This window comes from Nothoprocta perdicaria, unplaced genomic scaffold (genome assembly GCF_003342845.1).
Source record: "Nothoprocta perdicaria isolate Ctin4 unplaced genomic scaffold, notPer1 scaffold_120, whole genome shotgun sequence".
In the NCBI taxonomy this organism is placed as follows: Eukaryota; Metazoa; Chordata; class Aves; order Tinamiformes; family Tinamidae; genus Nothoprocta; species Nothoprocta perdicaria.
In genome coordinates, this window is record NW_020454317.1 from 591,142 (window position 1) to 609,542 (window position 18,401).

At 40.0% G+C, this 18,401-nt stretch overlaps 1 protein-coding gene across 1 annotated transcript in view; it reads right to left on the reverse strand.

Moving 5' to 3' along the window:
• Positions 1-18,401, reverse strand: part of EFCAB6 (EF-hand calcium binding domain 6) — a 100,727-nt gene that overhangs the window by 22,404 nt on the left and 59,922 nt on the right. Inside the window, exons 15-21 of the mRNA XM_026054269.1 lie at positions 18,108-18,238; positions 17,318-17,553; positions 15,281-15,377; positions 14,268-14,386; positions 12,447-12,674; positions 4,043-4,222; positions 942-1,137 (exon numbers count right to left, since the gene is read on the reverse strand). Coding sequence (XP_025910054.1) covers positions 942-1,137; positions 4,043-4,222; positions 12,447-12,674; positions 14,268-14,386; positions 15,281-15,377; positions 17,318-17,553; positions 18,108-18,238 — 1,187 coding nt within the window. The remainder of the gene's footprint in view (positions 1-941; positions 1,138-4,042; positions 4,223-12,446; positions 12,675-14,267; positions 14,387-15,280; positions 15,378-17,317; positions 17,554-18,107; positions 18,239-18,401) is intronic.

The window sequence follows — 18,401 nt, forward strand, 5'->3', positions numbered from 1 at the left end:
CAGCAGCCACGGGCTTGCACTGGCTCTCCTGCTGCAGGTGCAGCTGAATTGGCTCCGCAGATTTTTGAGATAGGAAGGTTTTCTTCAAGGTTTTTTGATCATTCTTTGCTATGCTTGAAAACATCCTCACTGTGGCATCAAGAACTATTTACTCCCAGAGGCCACTGTGTTTCTGCAGACTCAGACATAACAGTCTACAACTACTTAATATGCAGCATTTCTCATTCAGGGTTTTCAAAACTCCAGAGAAAMGCGGTTATTTTTATTGTCCTCATTTTACAAATGGGAAAATCAGAGAATATGCTGCTTGACAGCTAAAGCATTTTACCTCTCTGTGTCAGAATGAGAGGGGGACAGGAGCAAAAATGCAGATAGTTGCACTGGCCCAGCTGGTAGGCAGGTGCCAACTTCCGCAGCTGCCGTAACGTGCTCACCTCTGTTCGCAGGTCTGCATCCTCAGCAGCTACCTGATCCTTTCATCTCACACTTAGAAACCATAACTCCTGACTGTAGTTGCACGTCAGAGCTACGTGCTATAAATCTTAGCTGTAGACATTCAGAAGAGCTTTTTGGAAGGGATGTATTATTTACATGCCTACCACACAATTTACAGGCAACTGGAGGAGAAAAAGGGAATTGTGTGAGAGAGAGAGGTTCTGATAATTTGTTATCTCTTTTTCTTATTGCAGTCACAACACTTCTAGGCTTGATTTTATAACTTTTTTTTTTTTTTTTTTTTTTTTTTTTTTTTTTTTTTTTTTTTGGTAATGGAATTACCAGAATGCAATCAAATAAAGCATCTACAGTAGTCAGACGATGCCATTTCCACACAGGTCAAGGTTTCTGGTAGCATGCAGAAAAGTTTCTAAGCCTTTAGGCTGGTCCCCAGCTAGGCAGGAAGAAAAAGGTTCAATAAAATGTGATGACCACACGAAACTTACCTTGTACAACAAATCATAAGATGATGCAACTATTTCTTTCATCTTAATTAGGGTCTTTTCCAAGCTGAGAGCTGCAAAGCTTGCAGGTGGTGCAGCCTGCTTTTGTCTCTGTTGGTATTTAGAGGCTCTGCCATCCTCAATTGCTCTCAGGAAATCAAAATAAGAGAGCTTGCTGTCATGAATGCTGATTCCTAAGCTAAAAGAAAAGCACAGAAAGAGATATCAATGATTTTAAATAATTATCTCACTGTTGTCTGTACTGATTAATTATGATGATGCATTATTTGTACTTCAGCAGCACTTCAGGATACGCCTGGGCTGCCACTGTGCAAGTCCTATTAGCGCCAGCCAAAGCTCTTTCTCAAGTCTCAGACATCACTCCTATCGGTTAATGCAACCACATTCTCAAGACACAGATTTAGGCCAACTTCAAGATGCCCAAGAGTGCTTTAGCATGGGGCAAAGTGTCTACTGTTCAAGTCCATCAGCATTCATTTGATGTTTTTTAAGCACAGCACAGGACTTTGAGCCCAAACTGCTGGTGAATATGATGAGCATGGACAGAGAACATGGAGACTCTCAACCTTGTCCTAGGATCTTCTCTCCCTGTCACAGTGTAATAACTGTCTAACAGACTCTGCTGAGAAGCAGATCTTCATCACACTGGTACTTTCCTTCACTTTCTACTCTGCAAAGGAGGTCTGAAGAGCTGCTCAAGCCTKCCAGGATGTCATGATTATCACAGTTTCTACAGAAAGAAGCAGTCCACAAGGAGTCTGGTCAAGGGTTGCTCCACATAAGCTACTACATCTGCTACAGCTCGATGCTGCACTGCATGGGTCTACCAGCTTTCGTCTCTACTCACTTGGCTTCTCTGCCCATGGTAAGGAAACCATAGTGGTTTCCATTCAAAGTTCTTCCTTACGCTTGTGCTGTTAGGACATAACTTCCTTCTGAAGGAAGTATTTCATTCTGCTTGGTTTGGCAGGCAACTAGAAAATTATTTTACAGATTCTTGGCCCTGATGTCAGAGGAAGTAGTTCAGAGGTTTTAACCTAAAGTGTGGGTAATAAAATGCCAAGTGATCAGTCCAGCCCAAAGTCTCTCCAGACTGCTCTCTCAGCTCCTGAATTTCTGCTGTCAGCTAAAACATCTGCTAGATCACGGGCACTGGGGAGTTTCATGTTCTGTCACATCAGAAATTCAGAGGGTTATGTATCTGACTAGAGATAGCTCCGGGTAACAACCGTGAATATATTTTTGCATCAAACATCAGCATGGGGAAAGACGAGATTTTGCATATGATTTGGGGATTTTTTTTTGCAGAGGACTTTGTGACAAAACTAAATTAATTTTTATTCAAGAAGGCTATACCACAAAAAGATTGGAATTAAGGCAAGCTTTATACACACAGAACAAATGCAAAATATAGGTTATTTAGCATCAAAGATTAAGTTGGGATGAATAGCATTAACTACAACCTGAAAAACTGCTTTCTCCCCAAGTCCTGTGGCACGTTACCATTCAATGAAATGGCACCTGGTGCATTTGTGACAAATATAAAAAGAAGGCATCGGGCTTGTTTAATGAGCCCATAGAACTCATTACCACCCAGCAGGACAATAGCAGGGGCATGTTCTGCACTTGCTTCCCCAGCAAGTATCCAGCGTAGTCAGTTTATGGAATTTCCTACCGTTGAAAGACAACCGGAGAGTCTCCAGGCTAGATCACACTTAGTTTTTTTGATATAGAGTTACCAACTGCAGAGGGGATTTTAATAGACTTCATTAATTTTATAGGCAGTTATCAGAACTGCAGATTCTCTGCATATATGTAATGGATAGAAAATTCCTATGCTGCAGGGGAAAGGCTGGATTTTTCATGCTTGCATTAAGCTCTGTAATGAGAGTTACGGTCAAGGCAAGTTCTACAGAGTCAAGCCTTGACAGCGAAGTTGTCCCCACTACCTAATAAATTTCTCATGTAAGGCTGAATTACTGTAATGTACTTTTATCATCTCTTTCACTAGGGACCAATGCTTCAGCTACCAATCACCGGAATATCCAGTTACAAAAATGTCTAATTAATGGCGAGAGCCAGTAAAACAAAGAGGACGCTTTATAAAAGGCTGGAAAAGAAATTAGCTACAGACCCAGTATCTGCTAGTAAGGAAATAATATTCAAGAGCCCTGATTTTGCATCTTGCAGCTGCACAGCACTCCCACATACTACCCTGTGTCAAGCTGGCTCCAATATTGGAGACAGTGTGTGGAAAAGGAAATAATCAACACCATTTCAGCAGAGAAATAAATTGCCAAGTGGGCATTAAAATTTTAGTAATAAAACTAAATGCATATGCTAATCTACTCTGTATTATTTAGAAAAGACTATTTTGGATCAAGAAAGGAATAATCTGCACAAAATTACAATGAATAGAGGTGTTTATCATCAAGAGGTCTTTGAGAAAGAAACAAGCAGCAGATTCTTATTAGGGTTTCAATTCATAAAAAAAGTTGATCACTCAATTAAAGGTGAACTGTGAAAAGACTTTGTTAATTTTATTTCAAACGTAAAACAGTCTGGTCTGGCAAGCTGTAGACCACAAAGCCCAGTGGTGCCAAAAGTGTGATCCTTGGGGGGCTGGGAGTACCCCAACTACCCAGTGTTGGATCAGGTCCTTTGTGGTCTTCAGCCTCCACATACAAATTTTTCTTCTTGCTCATATTAACAYACAACATCAAACACACAGCTTTTCATGGCGGCAGCATTTGAAAATTATTACTGTTTTATAGTCTGTTATAATTCTACTCCCATTTGAAACAGGATCTCTTTCACACATTTGCTCTATTAAATTGAAATAAATAAAGAAAACAAACTAGCAAACAAATACACATATCCAGAACATGCTAGTTTTATGTAAGAAGCCATTTCACCCTCATTACCTGCAAAGCCGGTAGCCTAGAAAGATTTTTCACTCATGGGCAGGCATGTGGGTAGCTCCACTGCTTTTAGCAAAGCATCTTACATGTTTAACACGAGTACAAGCTTACAGCCTCTGCTAGATGTGACTGAAGAGACATTTAGCAAATAATTGTACAAACCCATTTAGAAGATCACTGAACTGCTCATAGTCAAGGAAATAGTCAAATTCTTGCAGGATCTTGCGCAGGTCACATACTGTTATGTAGCTATCTCTGTTTTTATCCGTTTTTTGAAAAACTTTCCTGAAATTCTGGGAGTAATTTCTAAATTTATCCATGAAAGAGAGTAGGTTTTCTTTGCTAAATAAAATAAAAAGGATAAAAATAACTATAACTGTAACTATACAAAATGGGGGTGGAAGAGCAAGGAAAGATCTTGAGCTTATTTGTGTGTGGAAAGCTGATATAATTTATCCAAAGATTGATTTTAAAAAAATTGTAATGCCAAGTAATTTACAAAAAAAAAAAAAAAAAATCATATTTTCTCTCCCTTTCCCATCCACCACACTATTTAATATTTTATTTACACACAAAATTGCATAGGTAAAACCTCCAACTGAAAACAAATGATGAYTTACTGATTACTCTGTCCATTCAAAACTGCAGATACAAAATAAAATTCTCTGTCTTTTAAAGTCTGTCCTGATTTGAGGCTCCTGAAACTTTGATATGGCAAAAAGAACTATTTAACAAAGACAATCAGACCTGAGCAAAACTGAAGTATTCCAGAGCCTCATCCATGCCCAAGGGAAGACATGTAGTGCTCCTACTGACTTATCTGGACTTTGTGGCACTACCTTAAACTTCCCCAAGATATTTACCATTTCATGTATACTAACAAATTCRGGCTTCAAAACACAGGTACTTCTTTCCACTTATTTTGTCTCTCACAGTTTAATGACACCATAAACTGCTCGATGAAACTTGGGAAACCCAAGCAATAGCCCTCCCAGCCTCTCTACTCTTGAGCCAATACAAGCCCCTGCACACTGTGGCTCAAGAGACCAAGCAGRCACCGACATCTCTTGTTACTGCACGTCCTCAGTTCACTGCCAAAGTCACCCAAGATTAACGTAAGATCAAAATAGCTGTGAATTACGTCTTGATGGAGATCATCAGACATAAATAAMTTATCTACATATATTTATCACTTACAAGATGATACCTATATGGAAGAAATATCAAGTTTTGATTTGAGTTAACAACTACAGCTGCACTCCCTTTGCTTTGGGACTGCTCTTTCTGCCAGCCCTAGGCCACAGAGTGTGGAGTGCAAGTACTGCAGGGAATCAGAATTTGTGCTATAAAAGGCTGATTACAGAGATAATGCAGTTCAAGATCATAACCCACATAATCAAGCATGATTCATTGCCTCATTCTCTTGCCAAGTCTGTGTGTGGATCTAAGAGCTTAGGCCAGTTCACTCCTTCCTGCTAAGCCGCTGTCAATGGGCCAGCATCCAATTCTTATATTTACTCCTTCGTATGACTCAATGGCCACTTCTTTTAAGACCAGTAAAGGACATGTTAATCTTTATACATTTTGTAGTGATGATTGGTGAGTCCTGCCAGAGCTCTACAACCTCTCATGGATTTCCTCAGAGGCATCTGGGCTCAGCTCTAGCTATGCCTGCTGTCTTTCTACTGACAGCATTGCAGAACCCTTGGTTTTCCATTTCTTTCCAAGAGGCTGTAGGCATGCTCACCCTTTTCCTTTCAGAGATCTTCCTTGCCCATCGCTTCTCCTAAGGATCTGTCCTTCTAGCGTTTGTACTTCGCATGATTATTTCCCMCCCAACTCTCAGAGCCAAGGAAATGACCTACTTTGCAAGATTTTAATTATAGTATGACTTTTGTTAGCAATTTATTATATGATTCAGACCCATTTTATCTTTCGCCGTCATTTGGATGGAATTGGGAATACTGGGACTGTCTGCTCAATAAAGTTTCAGCTAGCAATAAGCCACTTTTCAAAGAGGTGTTCTCAAGTTTGGGATTCTTTTGAGCTCCACAACCTACTTGAACTGTCTTTTAACAGTTTCAGCCCAGCTTCTCATTGAACTGAGGACATCTGGATGAGGCGGGACATATTGTAATCATTCCTTACAAATAATTTCRAGTTCTAGCTGCTGAACAGTGGAACATTGCTAGACAAAATTTCTGGGATGCCATGCCCCTAAAAGCACAGAGTTAGTGTCTGTTGTGGTATGTTCTGATGTTAAATACTATCAAAATGCAATTTCAGATTAATGCCTAAATTGTATCTATTCAGATATATCCCCATAGGCTCTGTTCTTTCACATTTTTGAATATGCTTATGAGTCTCCTGTATTTTGTGAAGCATGTCAAGTTGTAATTCACTGACACCACTATTTTTGCTACCTGTAAAGTGTCTGTCAGTAAAGATAGAAAACTCTAATCTGAATTGGTGATATGGCTTGGTATGTAATGCCCTATCTATCTGATAAGTGCTGATCTTCAGGATTGTCTGCATTGTGGCATCTTCTCTATAAAACACAGAAAACCCAGCTCGCTTTCCTCTGAAATAATTCTTTTTTACATTACATTTCCATGTGTTATGTCCTTCTATGTGTTTTCAAGAATAGACTGATTAAGTGCTCTAGAAAGAATATCTTCAGTCTTCAGTCAGAAAGTATCTCTTCAGTTTATCTTTATTGTCAAACTACTAGCCAACCTTCCTTTCACCACGGCTGCGAAACAGTTTGTGCCACTTCTGAACATAACAGATCGACAAACAAATCAGTAACATTTCTTGCCATCCTAGAGTGCTCACACGGGCCTTTGAACCACAGCCCACAGATTTCTGTTGTGTATTTTTTCAATAATATTGCCTGTAAGCCTTCTTTTGATAACTTTGTGTTGCCTCTAGTGTCATATAAGGTCTGAAGCTGTCTGTATGAATGCCTTCATTTGGGAACTCTTCCCCGATTGCCAGTCCTGTGCATGCATTTTAGGCAGTGACTCAAAAGCCGTCTGTGCAGATTGCCAGGCTTGATAGGAACTTTTCTGTAGTATTCATCACACCAACAGGCCTCTGGACACCTTATCTTTGTGGACAGCATATTTGTAATAGCCCTTTTGTGTCTTGTTTTGAGTTAATCTTTTCTGTTATTTCTCTGTCCTTCCATTTATATTTCTGTCTAATCCTACTTCTCAAACCCTCGCGGGCATTTCTGGTATCTAAAATAGATACTAGGCACCTCTTGTACCTATTTTAGCAGCCATAGCTGTTTCAAGTGAATGGCCTTTCTTATACTTCTCAACAATGAATTCTTAGTCAAAAGAAAGTCTGTGAAAGGAGAATTCCCTGTGTGGACTAAAAGTGCATGGTATTGAACTCCTCCCATGGAAGGAATCCTGCTTGGATCCAGTACAGGAACAGAAATTTGTGCAAAAGTTTAGATATATTTGCATGAAAATATGCGATCCTTTTCCTAGAAATATCCTCTATAGGAAAGTGTCTGTCCTCACTAGTTTTAGCCTCACTAGTTTTAAAGACCATCTCAGTGACTTGTCTTTTTTTGTTACTGTTGCTAAGTGGGTCTTACATTTTCAAACTTCTCCCCATTATTCCTACACAATCTGCCTCCTTTATCAATCTTCCACGTCACAGCCAGGGGAACATTTGGAGCAGCACAGGCTGTCGGGAGAGTACGCTTTTATATGATGCATCCAGTTTATCTCTGACATTAATGACGTTTGGGAACTGATCTCCTGTGTTTCTAGTTCCTTTACCAGATTCACTACTTTAATCAAGCCCTTTTGCAGCAAATACCTGTGTGGTATTTCAATGCACTTTTAGCTTGCACACCATCATACAGACTTGGGGTGTGTCTCAGGTGTTCTGCTCTGTTTCTTCTTTTCCAGTCACAAGGCCTTGCAAAATAACCGTATTTTGTTATAGGTACTTCAATATCTCCGAACTCCTGGACATAATTTAAATCTATGAATTTTCCTATATCTCATTTTTGCAACTTTTTGCAGATAGCTCTCATGAGCGTCTTCAAATCTGTTTTCCATTTTCCATTTCCAATAGCCAGCACATTCTGTACCTCTTCTGATATCTTCATATTGTCCCTTATGATTGGCCAAGCTTGCGGTCCCCAACTCTAGATCCTGGCTTCCTGGTGTAGCAGCTTTGGTCTGTGATTCCAATCCCTATCGGATCCCTTACAGTACAATCTCCCCAAATGCCATACTACTTGATCAAACCCCTATTTTAAGATCAACTTAACATTATTCAGAGGATTCCTCTTTTGCATTCCCCTGTAAAACCTGTATCTCTCCTTGGAAGTGCAATGTTCCTTCAATCTGCTTTATATAGCTGCATGGTTGGCCCTCTCACCCTGGTTTGGCTTCATATCATTAAAAACATTTATAGCTCCTACCATTATAGTATTCCAGAAAATAGCTGTGAGCTTCCTTCTGATGAATCTATACTACACTGTATAGTGGTTTCAAACATCATGTGAATCTTTTAAAGGAGCCTGCAATACTGCCTGTGTGTTTTAGAGTTTCTAAAAGCCCCAAAAGAGCTATCACCTTTTCTCTCACTTTCAAATCTCTCTTTTTTTTTTTTCTCCTTAATTCCTCCTTCTTTCTCACATACTCCCGTTACCATGTGGTATTTGCATCTCACTCAAAGCCAGACAGTCACACTAGCAAGCAGGGTGCAGCAGCCTAGAAGTCAAAAACAACCGACTTCCCTAAGGGCACTTCTTTGTAAATGCACTTTGTAAATTCAATCATCTCCTCCAGCCCCAGAAGAGCAGACCATACAGCCCTGCTTCCTCCACATTGTAAGGGTGTGCTTTAAAGGATATGGCTGTGCYACTGCAGCAAAAAAATTCTGAAATCCTTTACAGTTGTACGTTCCTTCAGCGCTATTCTGTCAAATGCTAGCTCTTCATGGCTATTGTCTTCTGCTTAAACCTTGCCAATGAGAGGTAAAATCAAAACAGTTTGTGAGATACATATTTTTAGAAAATTGAAGCAGGCAATATTTTTGGACTGAATAAAGGTTTCCAAGCAGTAATTATTCCACTTGCAGCAGTAAATACGTGCATGGAGTACATGAGGTTTTAAACCATAGTTCAAGATATACTGCCAAAAAAGTATTTTCTTGTGAATGCTTTGTATTTCTCTTGAAGAGCTGGAGAGCCACTGTTCAGTGTCTGCTTCTAATTTGGATTATTTGTTCCTATGAGTTACAACAGAAAGAAAGAAATGGAAAAAAAAAAAAGGCTCAGCACTACGTTTTGAATTTTAAGATGTCCAGAGCCTTTGTCTGCTTCACAGTGTGTAATCACAGAGCACTCCAACTGCTCCAAAGGTTTGTGGCCCCTGCAGAAAGCCAGGAAGAAGGACCTGGATGCAGCCCCTGTGTGTACGGATGGTAAAGGCAGAGCTTGAGTGTGGCCACACAATGGGCTGCAGGTTCTGCTCCTGGTTGTCCTAAAGTGGATCCCAAAAATTCAGCCCTTGCAAGGAGCCCTTGCCTCCTCCAAGGCAGAATGGGACGGCTGGAAGCTCAGTGAGAACAGCGTAGGGGCTGAGAGGCATGTGCGTGACCACGGTCATGTTTTGTGGCCGCTCTATCCTCTCTCCTGTCCGAGAAGAGATCTCCTCTCCTGTCCAAGAAGAGATCTCCTTGCACTGAGGTTTTTTTCTGGCAGAAGGGCACAGTGCCCATTTCTGCTTCCTGTGGCTCAYGTCTTTTCTCCTTCTGGAGGCAAAGGCGGACAGTCCACTGGATCGTGGCCTTGAGAGTCACCACGCACATGGATTTCATTCTTCACACAATGACTCTGGATGAAAAGTCRCTTACAGCTTTCAAAGGCTCTGTATGACATTTGAGGAGCTCAGAGGCCTGGATGCCCCTCTGGCACTTCAGGCTTTCCAGGAGAGAACGACACCCAGGACCTGCTACCCCTGGACCATTCCACTGTCTAGGAAGTGGGTAAGAAAGAGTGGGAAACAAGAAGGGAGCCTCCAGTGGAATTGAAAGGTGAGAATAATCAATAAAAAGACCACAGAGTTTTGCAGGCCACAAGCAATAAAGCTGGGGGATTATTCCTGTAAGAAGGCACTGACTGAAAAGACTAAGAACAAAACAGGGTCTTTTTAAGCATATAGAGAAAGCAGAAAAGCCAGAATAGTAACAATAACATCCTTTGCTAAAAGGGTATGAAAATGTTGCCTGCAGGCATATGCTAAACCTTTAAATAGCCCAAGAGGAGACAGCCCTGGTTTAGGGGGCAGAATTTCCTATGTCCATCTTTTAGAAGGCTGCTCCACCTCCACCAGAAATATTTAGCGTTGCTTAATACCAGATACTAAATGAGATGGTCTCTGATCCAGTCTGCCAACTCCTGTTCTCCTCCAAATGATGATTACGCGATCACTGTGCACCGTCCTATGTATTTGCATATGCACGGGTATATAGTTGTTATCATAGTATGGTTTCAAAACTAAACACTTCTAAATTATTATTATTATTTACCTCGTGTGCCTTCCTCATTGATTAAATTACTCCCCACTGCCTCAGGATGAGTATCTGCATCTTTGGGCCATGCTGCATAATTTCTGTTTGCAGTACAGCTTTTCCCTACTCACAGTATTACTTATTGGAGGTAGGGCCAGACTGCACTTGGGCTTGCACTAATGGGTAAGAAACAATGACAAATTGAGTGGAAGAGCTCAGCAGGAGGCAGTTAAGGCCCAAGCTTCTCATCAGCCAGACGCAAATACTGTAATAACCAACACCTACAGCACGCTGGCTGCTTAATCATCTCTGTTGGATATTACACAGTTTTTGCACAGGTGAAACATTTGTTGATACCTGCCATGTGTCACAAGGGCAGACTGCAGCACAGCAAGCTGCAGTGCAGGTGGGATAGCGTGATGCTGGACAGAAAGGAGAGTTTTGGCCTTGATTCCTTCATGTGACTTGGGACACTAAAAATAGCATTAAAAAACAGGATATAAAGCCCAAAGTCTTAGCTTAGAGGCTTTTTTTTTTTGTCTAATGATTTCTGAGGATTACTTTGTACTTGCAAGAGGTGGTTTCTCATCTTTGTTTATAGGTGTAACACCTGCATCAACAATATCATGGGGAATTCTCATAATCATAATAATCATCATTATTAATGTATTAGCTCCTATAACATCTAGATACTTTCCAAGCACAAAGGAAAGCAACTCGGTGCTTTTGTGGGGTATATATTCTTGCATTACCTTGCTTCTGAGTGTTTCTCACTCAGAATGTTCTGAGTCATTAAAACACACACACACACACACACACACACACAAAATCATTTCTGGAAAGGAGAGAAAGCATGAGCAGAAAACATGATAAGCACCCAAGTGGTAACTGGCCCCAACATGGGATCTAAAGATTTAAGAGCAGTGTACTGGGATCTAAAGATTTAACAGCAGGAGAATCTGCTGCCTTTCTCTGTTGGCAGGTTTGGGAATCCTGCACCTAGTATCAGGCTAATTACCACAGCATTCCTAGGGCAAGCACGGACTGTTGGACTTCACTCTGAGTAGGACATCATGTTGTCCTTTGTTTGCCAAGTGTTCTTCTCAGCAGCAATGACCTATTAACTCTGTGAGTGTTGATTTTGCTTGAGGCAGACGCCTCTTGCTTGGGGACCGGAGGCTTATTGCTCTTGAGGTACATCCTTTCTATAGCTGTCTTTTTTTTTTTTTTTTTTTGCTGCTTCTGCTGAGGCATTTCCTGACATTTTCAGTAGCTGCTAGAGGGCTGTGAACCCAACTGTGATTGCTACTTTGCTCTCATCAGTGGGGCAGGATAGGCTATGGGACCAAAGTGTCCCAAATGTCCAGCCACGGCAGCTGCAATGAAAGCCCCTGCTATTGACCAYCAGGCAGGTCTAAACCTACCGTGCCTGGAGCAGCCTGAGGAGGAGAGCACTGCAGGGTGAGCAAACCACGCTTACTCAGTCTCAGCTGACAGCAGTGCCCTCATGGAACCACAGGCTGTGTCCACAGCAATAAACATCTCCGCTGGTGAATCTTCTCGGTCCCTGAAAGAGAGCCGCGGCCTGCACACTCTGTGTTAAGTAGAAGAAGGTCCTTGAAGCCTTCTTGTCCCTCRGCTATGCTGGGAGCGATTAGGGATAATATTAATTGGCAGAGGCCAAAGTGCAACAAGGTTTGTAACACCACAGGTAATCACGTTCCAGCAGCTGGGAATGTTTGTGGCTACTCTGATTTACCAATAAAGATGTTTCCATAACATCTAAAAAATTGAGTAATATACAGCCATGGAGAATATTTTCACAATGCTTTCACAATGCTGGGCTAGGCTTATCTTCAGCAAAATGATGGGAATAACACTATGTATAAAACTCATCCACCTTGTAAGACTCTTTTTCAGAGACTTTTTTGTAAAATAACATTTGTATTGTACATTCTGTCATCTTAACAAACCAAACACAAMCACAGAAAGTTATATGCCAAGCTCATAAATAACTTACTTGATCTGCTTTTTCACTTCATTTACATGCAGAGCATTAGTTYGCTGTTTCTGTTGCTCTTCCAGCTTTGAATGCTTTTTTTGCTGATTATTATAATGTGCTTTTAAGTGCGCAGGGTTGTCTTCTGTGATATGTCTGCTGAGCCCKATGTCAGCGGGTGCAAACTCTATCCCCAGCTTCTGTAAAAATTCTTGGTGAGTAAGATATCCTTTTGCATCTGTATCATACCTTGAAAAAGAAACGCTCCTTTTAAATATTCATGTACTCCTCATAGAAAAGCATTACAGATGTCCTTAAGTGACTTAGCAGCTTAAATCTCATGGCTTGCCTTCCTTATAGAGGTGCCATACCACACAGAGAATGAGTGAGCGACTTTATATGAGACTCACAAGGTAGGATGTAGGCTTCATCATCACACAGTTGGTTTTGAAAATTTTACCCTGAGGAACAAATTGTCAGGAGCGTTCTCTGGCTCTCAGCASAGCTGCTTTGCCGGGCCTGACCTGAGACAAAGAGCATCAGACGTCTGAAACTTCAGCCACAAACGTCTCAAACGGGTCACACACATCTGAGAGGCTCAGAATTGTAATAACCCTTCAGCAGTGTGTGCTTAACTTCACAAACATTTTTTTCATATTTTCCTAGGTATGAACATTTCCATAGGATTGTCCCCTGCAGTGTCTCCCACTGCTAGTGCTCCGATGCATGGTAATGCCTAATTTAGCCTCAGCTCCACTCTAATTCCTTTATTCAACTTACAGCTGTATGAGGCACGTAAGAGATTTTATCTGTTCTATCAAAGCAGTGGCTTGTGGGAGTGAAACCGTGCAGCAGATGACTGCATGAAGAGGAGACTCTTCAGTGTGCCATGGCATCCATAAGGAATAAGAATGGAAAGTAAAATCTAACGGAGTAGAAAATAATTCAGAGATGAATCAGTGCTAGGAAAAAATAAACCATACAGTTAAAGCAGTTTGAAACCACAATGGAATACACTTGGGTTCTTTATGTTGGGGAGAGTGATTWTTTTTTTTTAAATAAACCTGTAATGAAGGAAGTTTTTTATATAATGTCACATATAGCTGACATCTATGCCTTCTCAAAGACAGTTTATTGCACGCTCCTCTTAGCTGAGAGCAGACAAGTATTTCCCCCCCACTTCAGAACAAATTACTCGCCTATAAAAACATTTCATGGTATTACTTGCCATCTTTACACAGCATGAAATTACCTTACTTTCTTCTGTTATGTATTTGGCATGTAGCGATTTTATTTTGACTGAATCACTTTTATTTAGGTTGAGAATGTTGCAAGCCAGTTTAGTGCTCTGCAAAGGAGGTAGCGCTGACTTCAGCCAAATGGGCACCACAAGGTGCTCSGTGGAGCCCCTTGATGGAAGCTCCATGTGCATTTCCCAGCTGACCTGAGATGCTTGGAGCTGGCTTTCACTCACAGCAAACTGAGGTAGGCATTTGTTTGTGCAAACTAAATTGATGAAAAACAAGTTAATTTAACTTGTGACCCAAAGTGCCATCCTAGATGAACACGTATATTAAATTAAAGGGACTGGGGATACCAAAGTCAACAGAAAAACTGTCTTTGAATTCATTGGAAACTGATGGATCTAATTGTATTCTCGACTTTAGCATGATACAATGTAGCYTCGTGTAACACATTGTCATGATTTAAGGTCACATTCATAAAAAAAAGAGAAGTTTTCCTGGGCAGTATGCTCTATTGTAATTCACTGCACTGCCAAAGGCTCTGTAATCCTATAAAAGATACATTATTGTAAGAGCTAATCATTTAGAGTTGTCATACCTTGCCCAAAGCTTCTTAAATTCTTCTGGGGTGACTGGAATGCCAAATCTGAACAAGACTTCTTTCAAATCCTCAGACCGTATAATACCGTTTCCTTCACTGTCATATTCCTGAAAACTCTGGAATGTGAAAGAAATCACTAGCAAGAACTAGCAAGCTTGAAAATAAATCTCTATAAACTTAATGAATAATGTGAACTGAGAAAAAAAATAAGTCTGAATTTCATTAAAACAATTTTTTTTTWAATTTCATTTTTAGTGGTGGACTGACTCTGTGTAGAAAGTCTCTTATTGATGGTGAATACACAGATATAAACACTAAAATTGCATATCCATGTACAGAAATTCCTGCTGCTGAAGCACACCAATGGAAGATGAAAATAGTAAACGTACCTAAGATCATAACTAAGATTTTGGGGTTTTTTTCTCTTTCTTTTACACACTCATCTTGCAAGCTCAAACCATAAGAACTATTGTCTCACGCAAACATTTGATTAAAATTTAGCTTCATTTTTCCTTATGCTGCTTTGTTCTCTGGCTATTGCAACTATTTAACTGTTAAAAACATTGGAATTAATTTTTAGGGATTGTTTTATGAAAAGTCTCTATGAATGCTCACCCTTCACTCTGCTTGGCAACACYGGGTGTGAGCAAGGAGATGGGTGTTTGTGTATGGCATCTAGTCAAATGGGCCTCAGATGAGGCCGATTACTACTCTTAAAACAGAATCATTAAGTAAAGTCAACAACACTAAAATATAAATAAATTTTTAGAAATAACGACGATAGCACTACTATATAAACTATAATAGCACTACTATATAATTAACACTACAAAAATTGAACATTATTCAAAGTGTTGATTTCTTTTAATTCACATAGTAAGTTTTTATGATTAATGAGCTATTTTGCAAGGGTCTTTTTGAATATTTATAGAATCTGAAGATCAACATTGCATAATGTCCTGAAATACATTAGTGCAGTTTTATTTATTTAAAGAAAACATTCTTCTTACCCTTGCTAGGTCATGCCATCTGGTTCTTGCTTTGATAACAAGGTAGTAATGAGCCTGATCACAAGCTAGCTCTGCCTCCGTTATCATCTGTTTTTTTCTCAGAAAAAAAAAAGAAAAGAAAAAAAAAGTAACAACTAACTATGCTGTACGTTAGTGGAATCTTTAATCTCCACAAGTTTCCTTTCCTTTTGTTGTTCTTCATGGCAGCAGTGATTTCCTAGTTTCTAAGATACACATTAAAGACTGTTACTTCACATCTGTGTAAACTTAATTCTTTAAATACTGCCTTATTTCCCTAGCTGCAGGTTAGCGAAGATGTTTTAAATTTTTTAATTCCCTATTTATTTTCAAATCAGTGTTGTTCAATTCTCCCTCAAACTCAAGAGACGGCACGATCATTTCTCCACATAGAAGGAAATGTTAATTAGCTCAGAAACAATTATATCCTGGAGTGACTCCAGGAAGATTATCCTTGATTTACTTCAATAACTTAGATCAAAACTGTCTTTGTGCATTAACAAGACCTYGCTGGTAAGTTTGGGGACTAAGACCCAGATTTGCAAGCAAGCTCAGTCACTGCTTAGCATGACAAGCACTGAAGTTTTGAGGGTCTGGTGCTTCTGGGAGAGTYCAAGTATGGAGGGATTAACAGGTTCCTCAGAAAGAGAACCAGCAGAGTTACCACACGGTGCAGAGAGCTGTCTGTATCAGGGAGCTATGCAAGAACACACATGACTGGGTCCTGGAGGGAAGGCATCTCCTATCATCAGAAATAGGTGGCTCATTTAGGTACATTAGGTGCATGGGAATCTTCCGATTCTCAGAGCTTCCCACTCCTAATATCTGGGAGAAGACTCCATAAACCTAATCTCTTGACCGTTTAAAATGGTATAAGAAGTTAGCTGGGAAGCTGCAAGCAATCCCAAGGCTGTCAATCATTGTATTTTCATTGTTAGATTTCTAAAACAGGAACAGTTCTGAAACTGAGAGTACTTTGGAGCTAAATCGAAAATGAAACAGAAGAGAGAGCAAGACATTAATTCATCCCAGATTTCAACCGTTAGCAAAACCAAGTGATGATCAGGAGGTTTAGACTGATGTTCTTGATTCACTCAGTTGCCCAATTCAGGAAAAAATGAAAAACAAACCAAGTAGATAAATATTATTAGCATCTGAGCCAACAGTAACACAGTAACAGACAAATAAAAACTGGGAAATAAGCCTATGTGTATATATCACATCCTCATTGCTTCAGCAGAGATGAGTTGCTGATCACCAGTTTTTTCAGTCCTGCTGAATCTTGTCATTATTTTTATCAATTTATCTCTGTTTGCATAGCTAAACATAGTTTCACACCGAGTTTTTAAGATTTTTTTTTTATTGCCTAAGTGCTATTTATCATTAAAGAAAACCTGAGGCTTTAAATTCCAGACATTTGAGGCAATATCATTGCTCAGAGTAAGGGAGCCTGCTGCCACATTGTCACTATCTTCCATTCACCCTAGAGCATCTCAGCATTTCCACACACCTTACCCAGTCTTGCCTACCTCAGTACTCTGGTGGTAAAAGGATTTGGGCTGTGTAACCCGCGGGCTGCTCTAATGCACACTGACAGTGAGGCTAGTCTCGGAATCAGCAGGGACTGTGGCAGGCAGGTAACACCCGAGCTACTCCTCAACCCAAAATGACATCCCCAAACTGCGTGCCCTATTCTGCATATTCAAGAGATCCAGTTATGTTTTTCAGTTTGGGTGTTAGCTCAGCTCAAAGGCTACCAGCTCAGGTACCAGTATATATTTTTAATCTCACGGATTTGAACAGTCYTCAGGAGTTATTATTCAATTTAATTGCAGGTTGGACTTAGTATTTTATTTGAACACTGTATCACTGATAACTTTTCAGAGCTGCTCAGCCTCAGCCTGATAAAGACACGTTCYAATCTTTTTTCAGTCATATCTAATAGCAATTTTCATATAACACATTCATTCATATAAACACATCAGATTAATGTAAGCACTATACAACTTTTTCTCTTACTTGTGAGGTGGGATCAGCCAAGGAGGTACATCCTTAGTTTCTTGGGGCTCAAACAGTTGACGAAATTCTTTGTAATTTAAGGTGGAGGTCAGGTTCATTCTCAACATACCCAGTAGGCGCAAGAACTCCTCATCTCTAAGACTAAACAGAAAGCTGTCCAAGAGGTGCCGAAAGTCAAGCATGTTGATGACACCATCACGGTTAGTGTCTGTGTTACGGAAGGCAGAATAGGTGTCCTAACAAGGAACATTTAACTAAATGTATTTACCAGGTCAACTACACATTTTAACATAACAAAATGTTTGCTCTAGACTTGTTTTGACAATAGGCAAATACTTTAAGGGAATTTGAGAATGGTGGGATTTCAAGGAGTACATTCTAATGTTAATCAACCAAAAAAAGAAAAAAACAAAGAAAAAAACTTCTTCTTGATAGACTGCACTTGTGTTCAGTCAGAGTATTCTGTGAGGAGCAGTGCAGAGATATTCTACACTAACTGCAAAGTCTGTAAAAGCTAGGCTAGGCTCACAAAAGAATGGGAAAAAATAGCTCAGCTTTTAATTTCTTGGCTATTTCTTCACTGCTGCAGTGAAGGCAGCTAGAAAAAAACAGTCTTTGCCCTGTAAAATGAATATGTTTTAACTGAAATATTCTGAGACAACAGAAAACACGAAACTCGTCATAATTTGCAGAGTCACTTTTCTGACAGTTCCCCCAAACCAACTTTACAAACAATTACAATAGCAACTAGCTTCTCTGCCAAAAGCAAACCATGGCTCAATGTATTTACCCCATAGACTTCCATCAGCTTATCATTAAGCTGACTGAGACACTCTTCAGCAGTCATGTAATGATATTCAGCACTATCTCCTCTCTTTGGGCTGTGACATAATGCAGCTCCTGGCCCATTCAGTTTGGCATCTGGAATAAAGAAATCAAAGCAGAACGAGCATTGAAATAATGATATTAAAGATATCTGATAAATAGCACAATAAGACAACATAAACAAACCAAGAAACCTGCAATCATGATTTTTATAGCCCAAACGTGACAAAGTGCAATAGCTGTACACAGTATTAGTGGT